At 51.4% G+C, this 18,069-nt stretch overlaps 1 protein-coding gene across 1 annotated transcript; it reads left to right on the plus strand.

Annotated features, from left to right (window-relative positions):
* The first annotated feature begins 751 nt into the window (after positions 1 to 751).
* On the plus strand, positions 752 to 7,075 carry HMGB3 (high mobility group box 3). The gene is given in 6 exon segments (XM_074551342.1): positions 752 to 881; positions 884 to 914; positions 3,649 to 3,805; positions 4,306 to 4,445; positions 4,927 to 5,101; positions 5,578 to 7,075. Coding segments are annotated over 6 exon segments (762 nt in total). The 5' UTR covers positions 752 to 766; the 3' UTR covers positions 5,722 to 7,075.
* Positions 7,076 to 18,069: the final 10,994 nt, after the last annotated feature.

An 18,069-nucleotide genomic window follows, 5' to 3' on the forward strand; every position in this document is an offset into this window, starting at 1 on the left:
TTGCAGAGAGCCACGGCAGCCCTACAGTCACGCTGGGCTGGTTTGAGTCAGCAGGGCACACTTAGCAGATTTCCTTGTATGCAACCAGCCTCTTTAACAACACGCAAATCCTGGAAAGTTAATACCAAACAAACTGTAGAAGTGTGTAAGAACTAGTAATTCAAATGGATTCTTTATTTGATGAACGAGCGGGTAAAACCCTGTTCCTCCACACAAACACGCACTTTCTTGCTCTGTAGTTCCTTCTCCACCCGTTGTGAGTTGGGACTGTCAGCAGAGTTTATTTTGGGCTCGGTTTCACTACGCGCAGTAGTAGCCGGCTTCGCAAACAGTGCACTGCTACCGGAGCCGCACTTACGCCTTTAGGGCAGAAACCGGCACTAACGGGGCTGCTGCCGGCCGGGGATCCCGGGAATACTGCCGGGGCTGCCCCCGTTCCGTGCCGCTGGCAGCGGGGCCGGCCCGGGGCTGGGGCTGTCACAGCCGGAGCCCCGCGTTGCCCGCTCAGTACCCGCTTGGTGCCGGGGGTCCCATTCGGTTTCCCTGTTCCCCGGGGGTCCCCGCTCAGTTTCCCGTTTTCTCGAGGGCTTCCCGGCTCCGCCGCATGAGGCGGGGGCTCCGCGGGGCGCGCGCCCCTCCCGCGCCCCGGCACGCGCTGCCCGCGCGGCGCGGTCCCCCCGGCGGGCGCTCTTTTTGAATGAATGACCTCACCCGCGCCGGCCAACCGCCGCGCGGCCGCGCTTAATATTCATGAGGCGCCGCGCCAATGAGCGGGCGAGGAGGTTGTTTTAAACGGCAGAGCCCCGCAGCCAATCAGGCCGCTCTCGTAGGCAGCCAACGCGAGGCTGAGCCGCGCCGAGCCCCGCGTCGTGCCCTGCGCTCCGCTCCTGTCCACACTACCGCGAACAATACAGGTACGTGCAGCCCCGCCGCAACTTTTCGGGGGGCGGCTGCCCCCTCCCCGCCCTGCCCCCGCGCCTTCGTCCCTCTGTCCTGCCCGCCCCAGCATGCTTTTTTTTTTTTCTCTCTTTTTTTTTTATTTTTCAATGTTGCGTTCCGTTTCTCCTTAGCTCCGAGTTTTTGATTTTTTATTTTTTTCTAATTGGAAAGAAATCGGGAAATTCACCCAAAACTTTGTTTCGCCGCTCTGGCGGGGATCGGCGGTGCCGGGGCAGATGCTGTGCGCAGCTGGCGGGGCGGTGGGCAGCGGGCGAGGCGCAGCGTTTGTCCCCCGTGGTCCTGCCCTGCCCCGGCGGGAGCTCCCCCCGCCGCCGAGGGGCCACCTGCCCCCGGTGCAGCCCCGTAGCTCCGCGCTGGGCTCCCGTGCCGCCGAGAGTAATATGGCTGGTGCAGCAACTACACCGGGACTAACTCCTCTTCTCCCCCGCATGGGCAGGGATTTTTCTCTGCCGCCTCCTAATGTCGCACGGCAAAACGCGCGGCGCCCTCGGCTTTTATGTGCCCCTTTCCCAGGGTGGGCTCGGTGGGGCTGGTGGCGGTGGGAAAGTTGTCGGCCGTGCGCAGTGCCGTGCCCGCTGTTTATTCTGCATTAATATGGCTGTCGCTTTAGCATCTGACAGGGATAAACCCTGCGCGCTGCGCCCGGCGGTCCCGGCCAAGCAGTTTTTTTCTCGCCGCCGCCGCCTCCAAACTCCCCCGATCCCTTCGCTTCTGCCTCCGCCGCTCTTCCCCTGCCCGAGAAGGTGTCTCTGGTGGGGCTGCGCCCGCGGCGGGGCCCCGCATCGCCTTTTCCCCGCGCCGCGCCGCCCGTGCTGTGGGCATTAATATGGCTGGCGCTGGAGAGCCCCGGCGAAGGGAAGAAAGACGTGTGAGCGGCACAGGGATGGGGAGGGGGGTCGCGGCCGGGAAAATCTCCTTCCCCGTGCCCCGCCGGGGGCTCAAACCTTTCGCTTTCGCCCCGGCTCCTCTCCCCCCACCTTCCCGTGTCCTCGGCCGGGCGCTGGGGGGCCGCCCCGGGGCTCCCCGCACTCTTTTTCTGGCAGCGCGGAGGAGCGTAGCGGCGGCGGTAATGGCTGCACGGGAGCCTTTGTTAGAGAGCGCTGCGCTAGGCAGGGGCCGGGGGGGGGGCTCCCGCCCGCGCCCCGGCCCCGACGCCCCCGCCGCCCGCCGGGGGGCCAGCGGGGAGCCCCTCGGCGGCGGGGGCGGCGTTTTAGCGGGGCCGGCTGCCGGGGGCGGCGGGCGCGGGGGGCCGAGCGCGGCGGAGGGGGAACGCGGCTTTGTTCGGCGGCGCGGCGGCGGCGGCGCCGGGAGAAGCCATCTTAGCGAGCGGGGCCGGCCCTGGGCGCGGAGCGCGGCCGCCGCCGCTCCCGCTGCCGCTTGCCCCGGCCGCCCGGGGCCGGCCCGGCGCCCCGCGCCCCCGGCCGCCGCCCGGCCCCCCGGCGCCCCCCGCCCGCCGCCCCACCGCATTTCAGGGGCACTTTCTTTCATCAGGAGGCGTTTCACAAAATGGAAGATGAATTATTGGCGTCTGGCGGAGCCGCCGCTGCCCCCGCCGGCCCCGGCCCCGCCGCAGGTGCCCGCGCCGCGGAGCGCGGCCGCCGCGGTGACCTTGGGGGGGCGCAGATGCGGGAGGGGCGCGGAGCGGCGCCGGGCTGGGCTGGGCTGGGCTGGACCGGACCGGACCGGCCGCCGCGGGCCGCTCGCCCCCAACTTCGGAGCGGGGCCGGCTCCGCGCCCCGGGCCCGGCACCACCGCGCGTTTTCCGCCCCCGCGGGGGCAGCGCTGTCCTGGCAGCGGCCGGAGCGCCCAGGGCGGCTCACGGCCACTTGGGCTGCACCTGGCGGGTTAATGGGCGCAATTAAATATTAACGCGCTCCTAATAAAAATTAAATTTTTAAGGGACTTAGAAGATGTAAATAGAAAATACTATTGCGGGCTTATGACATTTTTTATTAAGAGGGGAAAATTTTACACGGAAGCAGGAAAAGAAATGGAGCCCAAAAGTTAGCACCGTCGTTTCGGTAACTTGCCGATTGCATCTTTGCACTGACCACTATGGCTCAAACATGTGTCACTTGGTGGAGCAAGAGCAAGCACAGCTCACCTCGCAGAGCTCCACGGGTCCTATTGTGGTTAAAGTCAGCCTGTGTTTGTGCCCTTTTTATATATAAAAGGTTATTGCATTTTTTCGGGGCAACTAATTTGTCCTGCCTGCTTACCTGGACAGCAGCTGCTGAGACACACACTCCGGCTCCTGAAGGGATCAGTCACTGCCTGGCACTGTGCATGCCACTCCAGCCCCAGTGTGGTAGCCAACTTAAACAGATACTTTATATTAGTTCATATATATGGCTTAATAGGCAGAAGTATGTATATTTAATAGTCTGTCTCCAGTCTTTGGGCATGATGTAAATATGTATTAATCTAACACTTAAATCCACTGACTGGTTTCTCTTGGCTTGTCTACAACCCAAGTATCAAGGGAGAATAATTTAACTCTCTGTATTGGGGATGGTAAGAGGTGACAGGGGAAAGAAAGGGGTGTCTTTCTGATGGGACATCACGTCAGAAGATGATGAGGGGGTGTGTGTGTGTATAAATATATGCACACCATATGTGTATGCATACATTGGTGTGTGCATTCATCTAAATATCATTTATTTGTTATTTTTTCCTCTGTCCCTACAGAGTCAAGATGGCTAAAGGTGATCCGAAGAAGCCCAAGGGCAAGATGTCTGCCTATGCCTTCTTTGTGCAGACGTGCCGTGAGGAACATAAGAAAAAGAACCCAGAGGTTCCAGTCAACTTTGCAGAGTTTTCCAAGAAGTGCTCAGAGAGGTGGAAGGTACTTTAATTCGTGACTTCCTGAAGGGACCTCTTACAGTATCTGCTAGGATGATGTGTGTGTGTGTCTGAACATGAAGGGAGCTGGTGCTGTTTTGGTCTGTGTGCTGTTCTTGGCAAGCTGACCTGGCCATTGGTCAGGTGCTGCTGGAGCCTGTAGCAATACTGAGCATTTTAGCCTTGTGTATCTGCCCATTTAGATGCTTCTGCTAGGGTCTGGCATTTTTTACTATTCCCAAGCAATGCCTTTCAGCAGCTGCTTCCTTCCAGGTGTGTGTCCTAAGGAGGACTCTGTGCTTGTCTCATTTCTGTTGCTTCCTTGTTGCTGAGTGTGTCTGTGGTGGCTGTGCTTTCCCGTACAGGACAGTCCAGTTAAAAAAACAAACAAATTCTGAAACTCCCCTATTGAGTTGATATGTGTTGGCTTGTTTACATAAAGTTTGCCAGCTATTGAACAGTTGGGTAATCACAAGTTTGCTGTCTCATGTTTTGGTTTTTTAGACTATGTCAAGCAAGGAAAAGGCTAAATTTGATGAAATGGCAAAGGCCGATAAGGTACGATATGATAGAGAAATGAAGGACTATGGACCAGCTAAGGGTGGCAAGAAGAAGAAGGACCCCAATGCCCCTAAACGACCACCGTAAGTAGCTTGTAGACATGAAATGCATAAATGTTTTGGTTAATTTTCACACCCTGTATGTAACGTGGGTTTCCAGGAAGGAGGTAGATGGGGGACACAGTGTTGGTAGTGATACTGTCTTGTAAACTTTCTAGGCAGCTTGTGGTTTTGAGCATGTACTGACACAAGTTGTCAATACTTGGTGCTCTTAAACTCATAGTGATAGGAGTGTCTCATAGGAAGACACAAGTGGTTGAGTCACAGTGAGACTTGTGTATCGAAGATGAAATTGGGTGAGGGGATACAAAACAATAAAGAGCATTGAGTGAAGGAGGCTGCCGGTCTGAGCCTCAGTAAAATCAAAGCACGTTTAAGCTTGAATTTTGTAAGTTAAAGGAAAGTTTCTGCTCTGTGTGCTCTGCATGTGTCAGTGCTGTGGGGGAGGGATGGAGGAAGGGGTGCTGCTGCAAATGCTGACTGTCCTCTGCTATTTCTTCCCAAGGTCTGGCTTCTTCCTCTTCTGTTCAGAGTTTCGCCCCAAGATCAAGTCCACAAACCCTGGCATATCTATTGGGGACGTAGCGAAGAAACTGGGTGAAATGTGGAACAACCTCAGTGATGGTGAAAAGCAGCCTTACAATAATAAGGCAGCTAAACTGAAGGAGAAGTATGAGAAGGTAAGGAGAGTTGTCAATTGTGCCTCCTCTGTACCAGCTCTTCTGTTGCTGTGCTTTTGTAAATAGGCCCAGCCCAGTTGGCCCCAGCATAGTTACAGCTGAGCTTTGCACAGGTTGGGGCAGAGCAGGATGGAGATCCACAGGCAGATTTCAGCAAGGAGGGGGAGCTCTCCCCGGTGATGTGCAGCAGGGGCTGCTCATGGTGCTTCAGAAAGGGTCTGCTGTGCTGTACTGGAGCTTTGTCCCATTATCAGGAAACTTTGAGAGGCTGGCTTCTCTTCTCCTCCTCAGAGAAATGGCCATGGTACAGGGCTCCAGACCTCATGGTTCGTGAGCATGCTGAGGTGTCTGCATAGCTGTGTCCCCCTGGGGTGCAGCTGGGCAGCCCAGTCCCTTTACCTTAGCACCTGCTGCTGTACAAATGCTGTGTGTGTTTGCTGCTTAGAGCAAATTAAGACATCCCCTTGACTTTGCAGGATGTTGCAGACTACAAGTCTAAAGGAAAGTTTGATGGCGCAAAGGGAGCAGCGACCAAAGCTGCTCGGAAAAAGGTAGAGGAAGAAGACGAAGAGGAGGAGGAGGATGAAGAAGAGGAGGATGAAGATGATGATGATGAATAAAACTGTACAATACTTGTCTCCATGTGAATACCATAGAGTAGGGGAAACACCATAAATGAAGCACCTCTTATTTGAGATGGTGTCTCTTGCCCTTATTAGGCTTAATTAAAAAAAAATTGGATTCCGATCGCGTTGTAGTTTCTAAAAGTGCTCTAGAAATTGTAACTGGTTTACATGAAGTGGCCATGGGTGTAGTGAGCACCCTGAAACTGTATCAAAGTTGTACATATTTCCAAACATTTTTAAAATGAAAAGGCGCTCTAGTGTTCTCCTAACTCTGTGCACTTTGCTGTTGGTGTAACAAAGCATTTAAAAATGTTTCAAGCATTTTTTTAATTTGTAAGGTGGTGTTACTATATGGTTATTGGCTAGAAAATCCTGGGTTATAAACTGTACATATCTATAGTTTGTAAAAACTAGACAGATTCTTGTGGTACATGCTTAGAGTGATGATGCCTTAGAGGAGCAGTGATGACTTGGAGAGGCTGTTCGTTCCCCGGGGTGCCATGGCCCAAAGCATGCACTGTGAGGGTAGATCTATTTACACTACAGTGGGCGTCCATTTAGCTTAAAGTTGTCTTTCTGTATATAGTGAAATAGCATTCTGCTGCCATTCTTAGTTGTGGAAGGGGGTTCAGCTGGCATGAGAAGTGTATGGGTTTTTTTAGTTAAGTGCGGTAGTTTTTAAACTGAAACTGTAGACATCTCTTCATCGTCAACTAAGTGAAGAGCCAGTGCAGCAACTGAAGTTCAAAAACACTCTGTACTTAAACAAATTTGCAACGTTCTGTTTTTTTTGTATGTTTAGAATGCTGAAATGTTTTTGAAGCAAAATAAACAGTATTACATTTTTAAAACTGTTCTTGACAACACTCTAAATTTCTGGTTTAAGAGGATCTTAACAACAGCAAGAGGTTCATTTTGAAGTCTGTGGCATCCCTCAGGGCTGGTGACTTAGGAAACATTCTGACTCAAGGATTAAAAAAAATAATAAAAAAAAAAATTAAAAATTGTGGCCAGCCAAAACTGGCTGAATTGAAAGAGATGGCTGCTCCAGCTAATATGCAATCGTAACTGTTTATGGCTGAGTGGCATAAGATGCTATGCAAGTTTGAACTTTATTACTTGAACTTGGGAGCCTAAATGAACATTCATGACGTAATTGTTTGTTTGTGTGTGTATATAGCAGCATTCAGAGATGCAGAGAAAGGTAGGTGGCTAGGAATGAGGCTGACACCATGGAATAAGTATAAAAGCATAGTTTGGTTTTTTTTTTTCAGTTGTGTTGGGTAAATTTATAGCCCAAATGCATTGCTGTACATATTAAAATGTGCCTTTTTTGTCCTGTGTTCAACTGTTTGAGACTTGTGGTTTTTTCTAGCCTCTTGTTTCGTGGCAGGAGCCAGGTGCCTCTGTGACTCCCTGCTGCATAGGAGTGTGGCACAGGTACTTGCTGTGTCCTGTCTCTGGTGACACAGGGTTCAGCAGGAGCTGGGGCTGTCAGCTGGGCTGGGGAGCAACAGGTCCCTTTCCCCTCTGGTCACCAGCTGGCTGTGTCATAGTCTTGCCTTCTTTCCAGATCCAAGCTGGGGGTGTTTTGTGGCGCTTGAAAGATAATTCCTGGTCTCTAACTGGTGACTTTCACCTTGGTTTTCCTTGGCATGGGAACAGCAGGAGTTGGGAAAGCTACAGCAGCCCACAGTACCCTGAATTCCTTCCTGGCTGGCTCCAGCAGTCAGTGTTTGCTTGCTGGGGAGTAGATGGGGGTGTGAGGGCACTTGCATTAGCAGCAAGGCAAAGCTGTGGGCTGTTGTGTCCAGGTGGCTTCAGAGGACTCAGGAACTCACAGGTGCAAACACTGAGTATGGGCTGCTGCCACCTCTGCTTTTGAGCCAACTTTGAGATTAATGGGGTCCAGGCATACAGGCAGTAACATCAGAATGTGGTTAAAACTGCTGAGTTGCCCAATTGGATAGCACTTCTGGCCTCCTCTGTCTTCTCAACAGCACGACAACTTACCACCAGCAACAGCTTGGCAGAAGAGTCTGGTCTAGTGTTAAGGTGAACTAAAATCTGAAAGCAAAATTTTCAGAATGGAGCAAGCTAAAAAACTTTCATGAAGCATAGCAACATGTAGCAACTTTTGTTTTTAAGGCTAAGTGACAGTTGAGTCACTCAGAAGTACTTTTGTAGTTGCTTAATTATGGTCATTTTTAGTATCTTAATTGCACAAAAAGATGGTATTTGCCCCTATTTTATGGGCAGTTACATTTTAAAAGCCTCAATAAAGCTGCATCTGGAAAAGAAATAGGTACTTCTGTATTTGCTACCCTTTCTGCATGTCTTCTGATGCAAGGGAGTAGGCAGCTGGAGATCCCAGCCTGTGGAAATTTGATGGGGAAGTGGTGGAGCAGAAAAAAAAGTGATGGCATCAGTTCAGGAGCTGTAATGCTGTTTCTATTGTCTAGTTGGCAAAATCTCCCCTTAGCCACATATGGGACTTGGTGTAGATCACTGTTGTGTAAATTGAGCTTGGCTTTGAATTAACTGCTAGTAAGCTGAGCCCCTATTGATGGTTTCAGCAAATGAGGGCTGGAGCTGACACCTCTTTGTCTTCATTGTATTGGAAATCCATTTAAGTTGCAGAGCTTGATCAAGGTCTCACACCTTACAGTGCACTACCTGCTGCTGCTCTGCACACACCTCAAATATGGCATTCCTGGGGCATCTGTTCAATGCAGCCCCAGTGCAGGATTCTAGGGACTCACTTGCATACTGCAGATGTAGTGGTGATATTCCTTCCCTGAATAGTCTGCTGTTGATGAATGCCATAGTGTGAATGCATATAAATAACACATAATAATTTCCCCCCCACTGTTTTGTGTTCTGACATGCCATCTCAAATATTGGGAACTGCTTAATTTCACCCAGCTCCATTATTTTCGTAGAACACCCTCTAAATGCTCTTTTTTCCCTCTGCTTTGAAATGCTTGTGGTGTTTCAGAGAAGACTTTTCTGCTTTGTGCTGCTGCACAACTCAAACTTCTAGTTCAACTTTAGTCCCAAGTAAATATGTCCCTTATTAACTCCATGATGTGTAGAGAAGGGTAAGGATAAAGCAGATTGGGCAAAGGGAGGGGATGGATGAAGAGACTTTGGAATTTGAGAGAACTGACTGTGAGACTGCTTGTGTTTCCAAAATGATGTAAAATTAATGATGTGTTGGTGCCCCTCTCCCTGCTGAAGCTGGGCTGAGGGACCAGGGCTCAGCTGAGAAAAAGGGATGGTGCTGTTTCTGCAGCTGTTAAAACCACTTAGTGCTGGGGGGAGGCAGAGCAGGGCTTGGCTCTGTAGGATGGTCCCTCTGGGTGCTTAAAGGGGTGTCAGAGGGCTGAGAACTTTTGCTCAGGAGAAGGAATCTGATGGTGGTGTGGGCAGGGACAGCACTGACCATGTCCTGCAGGTCATTTCCCGTGGTCAGTGCTGTTTGGTTTGCACTCAGGACTGTCCAGAGAACACAGCTGCTCCCAAGGGGCATTACAGTGCTCTGGGATCAAATATCAGGGGGCAGTGGGGTGAGCCAGGCTGGTGGGCTGCCCTGGGCAGGGAGAATCTCCCTCTCCTGGAAATGAGCCTGGGAGTGTGAGCACGACCCAGAGAGTCACAGACCCACTGCTCTGCAGCCTGAATATGCCAGAATTCAGTTGAGAGATGGGAAATAGTTGGTGTGAGCCAAATCTGAGCACTTAAACTGGGAGGAAGGGGCTGCATCAGGGAGTCCCAGCATGGCTGTGGCAGTCATGTGGCACTCCCCACAAGTAGTCACAAGGAAAAAACTGCTTTGCAGGATGGTTCCTACTGCTGGTCAGGCTCTAACACATCTGTGGGGAAGGGGTGTGTTAATTTTCTATAGTAAAATTAATTAAAAACCCTAGTACAAATGCATATCTCCCTAGGACAGAGAGAGTGTTCTTTGGGGGTGGGACTGAGGATACAAACACAGTCAAAGCATCTCTCACACCTTCTCCCTTTGAATTGCTCTTTTTTAGGTAATTTTACTCCTAATAAGCCCTGCAGGAGCAGCAGCAAGGTGCAAGGGCTTCTCTTGCTCCTGGCTCAGCAGGTGAATGCCTTTTTACTTCCAGCACAATCCTGGCAGCCACCTTGAGTTTGTTTTCCCTCTGCTGGCTCAGGCTCCTGTTCCACAAGCAGAGGAACGTGTCCCCAGTAAGCTGACATCTGCTGCAGAGTTTAGGGAGCTTGGAGAGGAGATAGGATGATTCCAGTGGGGTGAGAGCAGGACTCTGCATTTCTGGCAGTGCTTTCTGACAAGCCCTGATTCCCCTCTATGAAAGCTCACCCAAGCTCACTTTGCTCTAAAAGATAATGAGAGGAACTGAGACAAGTGGCATGTTTATTTCTTTCTAGGGCTATGGCTGCACCACATTTTAATGCAATAAATGAATTGCAAATCACAGCAGTGCTGCAAACAAAGTGTGCTGGGGACCCTGTTACCGAGCAGTTGCTCTCTAAATGTGTCAGATGCAGTGGGGAAGGGACTGAACAGCCAGCATGCCTGATGGGGTTTTGTGCCCTATGAAGTGTCTTCATCCCCTTTTGCAGGCTGGGCTCTGGTGTGTGCCCTGCTTGGGCAGCATTTGATAACCTGTGTTCAAAGCACTCTGCAAGCATCTCACCCTTCCACAGATCTGATCTCTGTGTGTGGATGGGGGGCATGTCTCCTTGCATGTGCTAATGCTCTTGATTGGAGCTGTCTGCTGCTAAGAGCTCTTTCCTGAGTGCCCTCCTGCACCTGGATCCCTAAATGAGGCAGGAGGAAGCAGCACAGCCGTGCTGGAGCTGACGGCTCTGTGTGCTGGGTGAACTCCTCCTGCTCCTGGATGGGGCTGAGCCAGGCTGCAGGGTGCCCTCCCCAGGAGAGGGGAGCCTGAACGATGTGTGCAGGAGCAAACTGCTGCTGGGGTGGTGCTATGACCCTTGGAGGCTGGGATGAATAGAGCAGACATTTGTTTTGTTGAGATGAAAATGCATTAACTGTGGTGAGGGGATGCCTGTCCTGTAACTGTGTCCCCTGAATTCAGCAGCCAGGTAAACCACAGCTGGGAGCCCATGTGGGGCTGGGTGTTTGGATGGTGTTTGTGGTTGGTTTGAGTGCTGCTGCTCTGCCTCCATTCCTGCCACCTGCTCTGTCCCCGTGGGACACCTGGGGAGCCAGAGGAGCCCCTCTGCCCTGGTGTCACACACCACTGCAGCCAAACCTGTGTGATGCTGTCAGTGATAGAGTTACTTCTTCTTCCCAGCCCTTTCACTTGTAAAGCTCCCTCAGGTATTTCAAGTCAGAAGAATGCTCTTTTTAAAAATATTAATCAAACACGGCCTGGCTTTGTTGTTGTAAGAGCTTATAGCTTGTAAGTGTTTTTAACTGCTTCTTTGTGGAGCTTAAAATTTGCTTTATTTAGTTTAGAAAATTAATACCCATAGCCGGATGAAGTGATTTGAGGGATTGCTTGAGACAAATGCCTCTTTTCTGCTGCTAATGAGTGTGTGATTGCTCTTTTGCTGTGTGTTACCTGGCTGTGCCAGCAGTAATACATGGTCCTGCAAAAGAAGCTGGAGAAAGGTGTAAGCAGGGTCAATTCGGTCTCCCACTTTCTTACAAGATATGTTGGTTGAGTTTTGTTCTTTTTAGTTTTAGAGCTCAGGCTGGGGATCCTCCCTGGGCTTGGCTTCTGCAGTTGTTTAAGGCATTACTACCTGTAGGTCCTGGCTGGGATTTCTCCCCAGGAGCAGGGAGAGCAGAAGCAAATATGCTGGGTCTTCTGTTGCTTTATTTGTTGCTTCATATAGTAACTTAATTTTTGCAAGCTGCTGGGAGGTTTTTCAAACCAAGCTCAAAGATCAAGATGTCAGTAAAACTCTTAAAGAGAACCCTTTCTTCAAAGGATGTGTCTGAAAGTGGAATAGAACCTGACCAAATAGAATCACAGAATCTTTGAATTGTTTGGGTAGGAAGGGACCTTCAAGATCATCTTATTCAAAGCCCCTGCCATAGCAGGAGCGCCTTCCCCTAGACAAGGTTGGTGTTAGACTGTCTAATTGCTCACTGTCACTTGTGCTCCGTTTGTGATTCCCACCAGAGCTGTCTAGCAAAAAAATCCACATAGACCACGTATTTTGAGCCTTGAGGGTGAGTCACAAAAGCCTTTCAGTGGTTTTGAACCAGAAGGACTTGGCCTTGTTTGTTTTGTATTCTTCCAATGCATCTCTGCTAAGAGGGAGCAAATGGGCCTGTCCCTGTTTAGGGCTCTGCTTGGGGAGGATGCAAAGCTCAGCCCTTTGAGTTTCCATTACCCATGCTTAAAGGGGCTTATGAAGAGGGAGAGTGACATTTTACACTGGTAGATAGTGATTGGACAAGGAGGAAATGATTTTAAACTACAGAGAGTAGATTTAGATCAGAAGTTAGGAAGAAGTGGTGAGGCACTGGCCCATGGGAAGCTGTGGCTGCCCTACCCTCTCCTCTTGTTCCAAAGGCTCCCTTCAGATGGTGTGGTTTGCATTTCAGTTTTGGGGCAGCCTGGACTGTGTTTTCCCAGCAGTCAGGTGTTTAGGGAAGCCCTTCCACTGTCATGGGCTGTTCTCTGTGCCAGCTCAGACCCACTGTTGCTGTTCCCTGAGATTTCTGTGCCCACAGCAGCACCAGGATGGGGATGGAGGTTATGGGGCTGCAGGAGCTGCTGCTGAGCCAGCCATGAGGGGAGAGCAGTTGCGATGGAGGTGGGAAACAGGAGCAGGAGGCAGCTGAGGGCTGGGGGTCCCCGGGTCCTGAGCAGACGGCGTGCAGCCCACAGGGTCCCTGCCTGTGCAGGCAGCAGATGGTGCTGGGTTTCACAGCCCGAGCACGAGGCTCAGCACTCACTGTGGCTCACAGGGAAGGGCTGCTCTCAGAAATGTCTGCTGCTGCTGTTTGTGCCCAGGGCTCTCATGGAGGTGGTTATTGCCACTGTTGGGCTGTGCTGGGCACTCCTCTCATGGCAGGGACACAGGCTGCTAGTGAATGTGCAGGTGGGAAGAACATCTATTTCATATATATTCTCATCCTGCCAAACACAAGGTTCCTGCCCATCAGAGGTGCTCTGCTAGGATCTCTTTTCCATTCATCCCTTCCAGGCTTGGTTGGTGGGGCTGTGCCAGGGCAGGTGGCAGAACCCTGTAGCAGGAGCCTGTCCCAGAGCAGAGCTGCAGATCCCTGTGGTCTGGAGCAGGATTGCCTCTGGCCCTGTAGCCCCAGCGGAGTGAGAACCCCCCAGGGAGGGTTCTGTGGGGTAGCCCACCGTGACAAGGGCTCAGCGCGCCCATGGTGGGAGAGGGGATCCTGCCAGAGGAGCTGCTGGTTTGCTAGAAGCCTTCTCCTAAATATGGACATGATTATTTTTAATTTTTTATTTGCTTGCTCTGGAATCCTTTGCATTTTTCCCTTAATCCTGGAGAAGAATCAGCGGTGCCCTGTGTGCATGTGACATGGCTGTGCACAAACTCCCTTTGTGACTTCTTTCTTTCACAGGAGAGAAACACATTCAGGAAAAGCAGGGCCCTGACAACAGGAATCAAGTGTTTCTAAATATGGACATCCTTTTTTGGACTAAAAAGTCTTTTTGTACCATGCATATTTCCCCTGTTAATCATTTCCTTTTGTTCCTTGCAAACTTGGGTCCTCCAATGTTATAGGAGGAATTATAGCTGCTCTGTTTGTAAACTTTTTGTTATGATCCATGAACTGCCTTGTACATTGCTCTGATTTGCTAGGTTTTCTTTTTAATGTGGTTGGAAAGGCCAGCACTCTGGTTTACTCACCCTAGGCTTTCCCTTTTTTTAAAAAACAGTCATATTTGTCCTAAGCCCATCTCGAAATATTGGGGATTTTACAGGCCATTGAGCTTTGCCTGGTCCTATTCACTACTTTTGTGTTGCACTAATTGGCTTGATAAAGAAGGGCCTGGGCTCTGTGGAGTGCTTCTCCTCCAAGGTGAAATGTGAGATGGAGGGGGAAATATTCAGATGTTCACTAGCAGTTATGCTCGCTGGATAATCTGAATGCATCAGAAATGAGCTAGAGCTCAGACAAAGTAGGGGATTAGGAGTCTGAGATGGGCGAGCGGGTGGACATCTGGAAGCCTGCTGTTGAGCTGTCTGCTGGGCTGGGCTGTGTCCCACAATGTGGGTTATGGCACTGCAAATGGACAGCACCGGGCTCACGGTGCCTCTCTGTGCCTGTGCTCCAAAATAACAATCGCTGCTGTTCTTTGGGACCCCACCCTCCGTTCAGCTCCCCTGTGACCCTGCAGGGACAGGCTCTGCTCTGGTGGCACTGTGTGCCTGCTCTGCCTGCTGCTCTGGGGTTCTGGGGAAGCCTCACCCATCCTGGGGCTGGTGATGCACAGCAGATGCTCAGGGCCTTGCTTGCACAGTGCCCCTGTGATTCTGGGCAGGGGCAGCTCTGCAGGGCCCACCAGAAAAGCCAAATGCATGGGGGAGGAGGAGAAAACCCAGCCCGGGGCTTCTGAGCCCTTCCCATGTGCAGAGCCCAGCTCTCCCAAAGCTGAGCCCGTGGCTGCAGGGCAGGGCTGCCTGTGCCACCAGCAGCATCTGCTCTGAGCACTGGCTGCCCTTCCTCCATCCCTCCTTCATTCCCAGCCCCTCACCCTCACCCCTGCAGGCCAAGGTTCATGTCCTGGTCATCAGTGTGGATGGGTCAGGGTCTTCTTCATTTGATGATAAAATAGGAGTTCAAAATTCCTTCTGCTCTTTTGAAAACAGTGTTGGAGAAGGAATTACAAATATGTTGTGAACAGAAATAACTGAATAGTGGTTTGGTTTGTTTTCTCCCAAAAAGTAATTTCTTTCCCAGCCTCTCTGCATGTGCTCCCTTTCTGCTCCTCCCTCTCCAGCACCTTGCTCATGTTTCCATCCTTTTCCTGCATACCCTGCCCTGGCAGCTTCAATTTTGGCCACAGCTGTGAGTACCCAAAGGTGGCTGTGCACAGCTGGAGCCTCTCAGTGCTCCCAGCACACATCCCCTGCTGCTGGAGCAGCACTGTGCCTGCCACAGGTGGGAGCATCACCTGAGCCAGCCAGCACTGAGGGGTTTCTTGTTCAGGAGCAGATAATTCCCACCCTGCTCTGATTCTGGCACTGCCACCACTGCTGGATCCATGTCCCAGGAATTAAAGCAGGACCGAGGACTGAGCTGGGTGCCAGTGTCACTGAAAGTTCTGACTCAGCAGGACGTGGCCAGGTTGTGTGAAAGCCCTGCAAAATGTGTAATTTGTGGAGGATGGTCTTGTTTTACCTGTCAGCTCCACACACACTAACCTGACCCATGAGGCTCTCAATGGCCAGTGGCTCCTGCTGTGCTGCCTTGTCTTCTTGTCTTTTTCTGGCAAATCTGCTTTTTTTTTGCTTGAGGGAGCAGAGCTGGGTCCCAGTAGGCACTGGCAGCATTTTTACTTTTTGAGTACTTCTGTGTTCTGCTGGGTTGAGATGTAGTTGTACATTTTTTCTGGGTAGAAGCTTAGGGAGCTTCTGCTGAGGGTGATTTCTTGGCACTGGGTGGAGTGTGAGCACACAGGTAAAACAGCTCCTTTGCTGGGACCAGTGTGCCAGGGATCCTGCCTCTTGGTCTGTGCCAGCAGCACCTTTTGGCTGGGGAAATGCAGGTCTGGAGGAGTGGAGCAACACTGCTGTGGTCACCTGTGGGCACCCTGGAAGCCAAAACTCTGGTAAGCTGGATTCAAAATACTCCTTTTTGCCCCAGAGTAGGAGGAGGCATGTATTTTGCCAGAAAAGCAGGCCCAGAAAGGTTTTTTGTGTGCTGAGGGGGCTCTAGGTTAGGTGACCTGCCTGATTTTATGCACGCTGAATGCAGTTAAGCATCCCAGTCCCAATTCTTCCTCCACTGTAATGTCACTTTTCAGAAGTGTTGGCAGCACAAAACATTGGAACTGCTCCATACCGGGGGAGAGCCTGAGGGCTGCCCAAGGCTTTGGGATCCCCAGGGCAGGACAGGGCACCCTGCAGCTCCCTGATATTCTTCTGGGCTGTCAAAGCCTTTGCTGTGAGGTGGAGAGCCCAAGTTTGGAGGAGGCAGCCCTAAGCCCTGTGCCAGTTCCTGGGTTCAGAGGGGGATGCTCCTGCAAACAGCAGTGCTGGGAGTTTGCATTCCCCTCGGCCTCAGCCCTGAAGGAAGCCTAAAGCCTGGGTCAATAATAAGCTTATAAGACAGTAAATCTTGGTAATGAGAAAAACAGAAGACGGCATCTGCTCAGCACAATGGCGCTGTGTATGGTCTGGTAAACAGCTATTGAAAGGAGATGCCTGTTGTGGAAGGGGTTACAGCTGAACAGCCCAATTTCCATGCAGGACTGCGGGGTTTCACTGCCCCAGCCCTGCTGGGGCTGAGCATAGGCAGAGCTGACCTGTTGCCCATGAGGCTCTGTGCTTTCCACAGGTGCAGCAGCCCCTGCCACAAAACAGAGCCCAGCTGCCACTGTCCTGCACGTGTGGAGCTGGAGATGAGATGGGACTGTCACAGTGGCTGTGTGCCCCTCCAGGGCCTCCTTGCAATGCCTGCACTGGGAGATTGCATACTCCAGAGGGTACTCTGCTGCAAAGAGGGGTCGGGGTAAAGATGGGAAACAGCTTCTTCTGTTGTCTTTGGAGGTGCCAGAGTGAGATGAGCTGATGGGCAACAGGCACCTGGGGATGAAAGAGTTGGGCAGGAAGGGAGAAGAGGCTGGGTCTTCACCTGACACTCACTTCACCTGAGGAGCCTGGTGCCCGTGGGTGGGAGCTGGCAGTGCTCCTGCTCCAGATGTGTGAAGCCAGGTCTGCAAAATGGGGAGGAGGAGGAGAAGGGGGGAGTTAAGGGGAAGAAATCTGCATATGGTGTGTAATGCGTTTATGAATTGGGTCTTTAATAATTTACATTACCAGTTTAATACTTTGAATACAAATTATCTTGCCCATATGCTGTGCTGACAAACATAAAAATGGAGTAATCAAAGCTGTAATAGCACTACAGCAAAAAGACATAAAATGCCACTAGAAGGCTTAGGATAAATTATTGCACGCACACACCAGCTCTATGGCTCCCTGGTGCCAAAGGATGCATTGCAATTTCTTCCTCAGACTTTGCATTTGGGCTTGAGGACTGATGCAGTACCAGGAGCACTGCTCAAAATTCTGCAAGACGGGCAGCATTTAACAAAGGAGAGGGAAGAAAAAAAGGCTCAGACTTGTTTGATAAACACGGCAATTTAAATTCTGCTCTGGCATTCCATGGGCTGCCAAGAAAATATAGCCCTCTTATTTGTAGGGAGCCCCTTTCTCCCTCCAGCAGGGTTATTTGCATGTATTATAAACTGCAGTGCTGGCTTGCCATCTTCAGGCAGCTGCCACACACTGCACAGCATCCCTGTGCATCCCTGTCCATCCTGTGCTGCTTGGAGGGGCTGGGTGCAGCCTGGGCCCACGAGGGATGCCCAGGGGAAGAGGCACCAGGGGACCCAGGCAAAGGGCAGCATCAGTGAAACACAGGTGTCACCTCTTCCCACTTGAATGTGTTCCCCTCTGATGCCTGAGCTCTGAGGGGCTGGAGGAGGTGGAGAGGATGAAACAGCCCCTGGTGCTGCCTCTTGGCCCCTCCTGGGCTGCAGTTTAGGTACAATGGAACAGCTTGGGAGGCTTTGGGAGCTCACAGATGCTGCACTTAGGGTTTGTTTTTAGCAGTCTTTTGGTGCACGTGTGGGGTTCTGCAGCAAAAGGAGCAGGTTTGCAAAACAGAGATGCAAGTTGTGCTCACAGGGAGCAGCTGCATCTGTAAATGTCAGCAGAGCTTGTGTTGTACCTTGTGGCAGAGCCTCTGCTTTGAAATAAATACCAGCCTATTCATTGGTGCCACATCTCCAACACATCCCAGCTACAGGCAGTCTTTCACAGAAAGAGCCATTTAAGGCTCCCATTTGCATACACTGAATTTCTCAGCTATCAGGGCTACTCCATGCTGTAATCCATTCTGGGCTTCTAATACGATCAGTGAAAAATGAGGCTTCTTCCCAAATAAATCATCACCAGTGAAGGAAATGGTGGCTTTTCCACAAGGCCTGAGGCTCCTGCAGCAGCAATGTCTTTTTCCAAAAGGCAGAGAACTCTGGGCAGGCTCATTCTGTGCTGCATGAGCTCATTGCCACTCTCCCCAGGATCTAAGCCCTTTGCATATGAATGAGTTTTTCCTGTCTTTGCCTCTCCCAGGATCTGCTGCTGTCTGTC

Source organism: Zonotrichia albicollis, chromosome 14 (assembly GCF_047830755.1).
Source record: "Zonotrichia albicollis isolate bZonAlb1 chromosome 14, bZonAlb1.hap1, whole genome shotgun sequence".
NCBI lineage: Eukaryota > Metazoa > Chordata > Aves > Passeriformes > Passerellidae > Zonotrichia > Zonotrichia albicollis.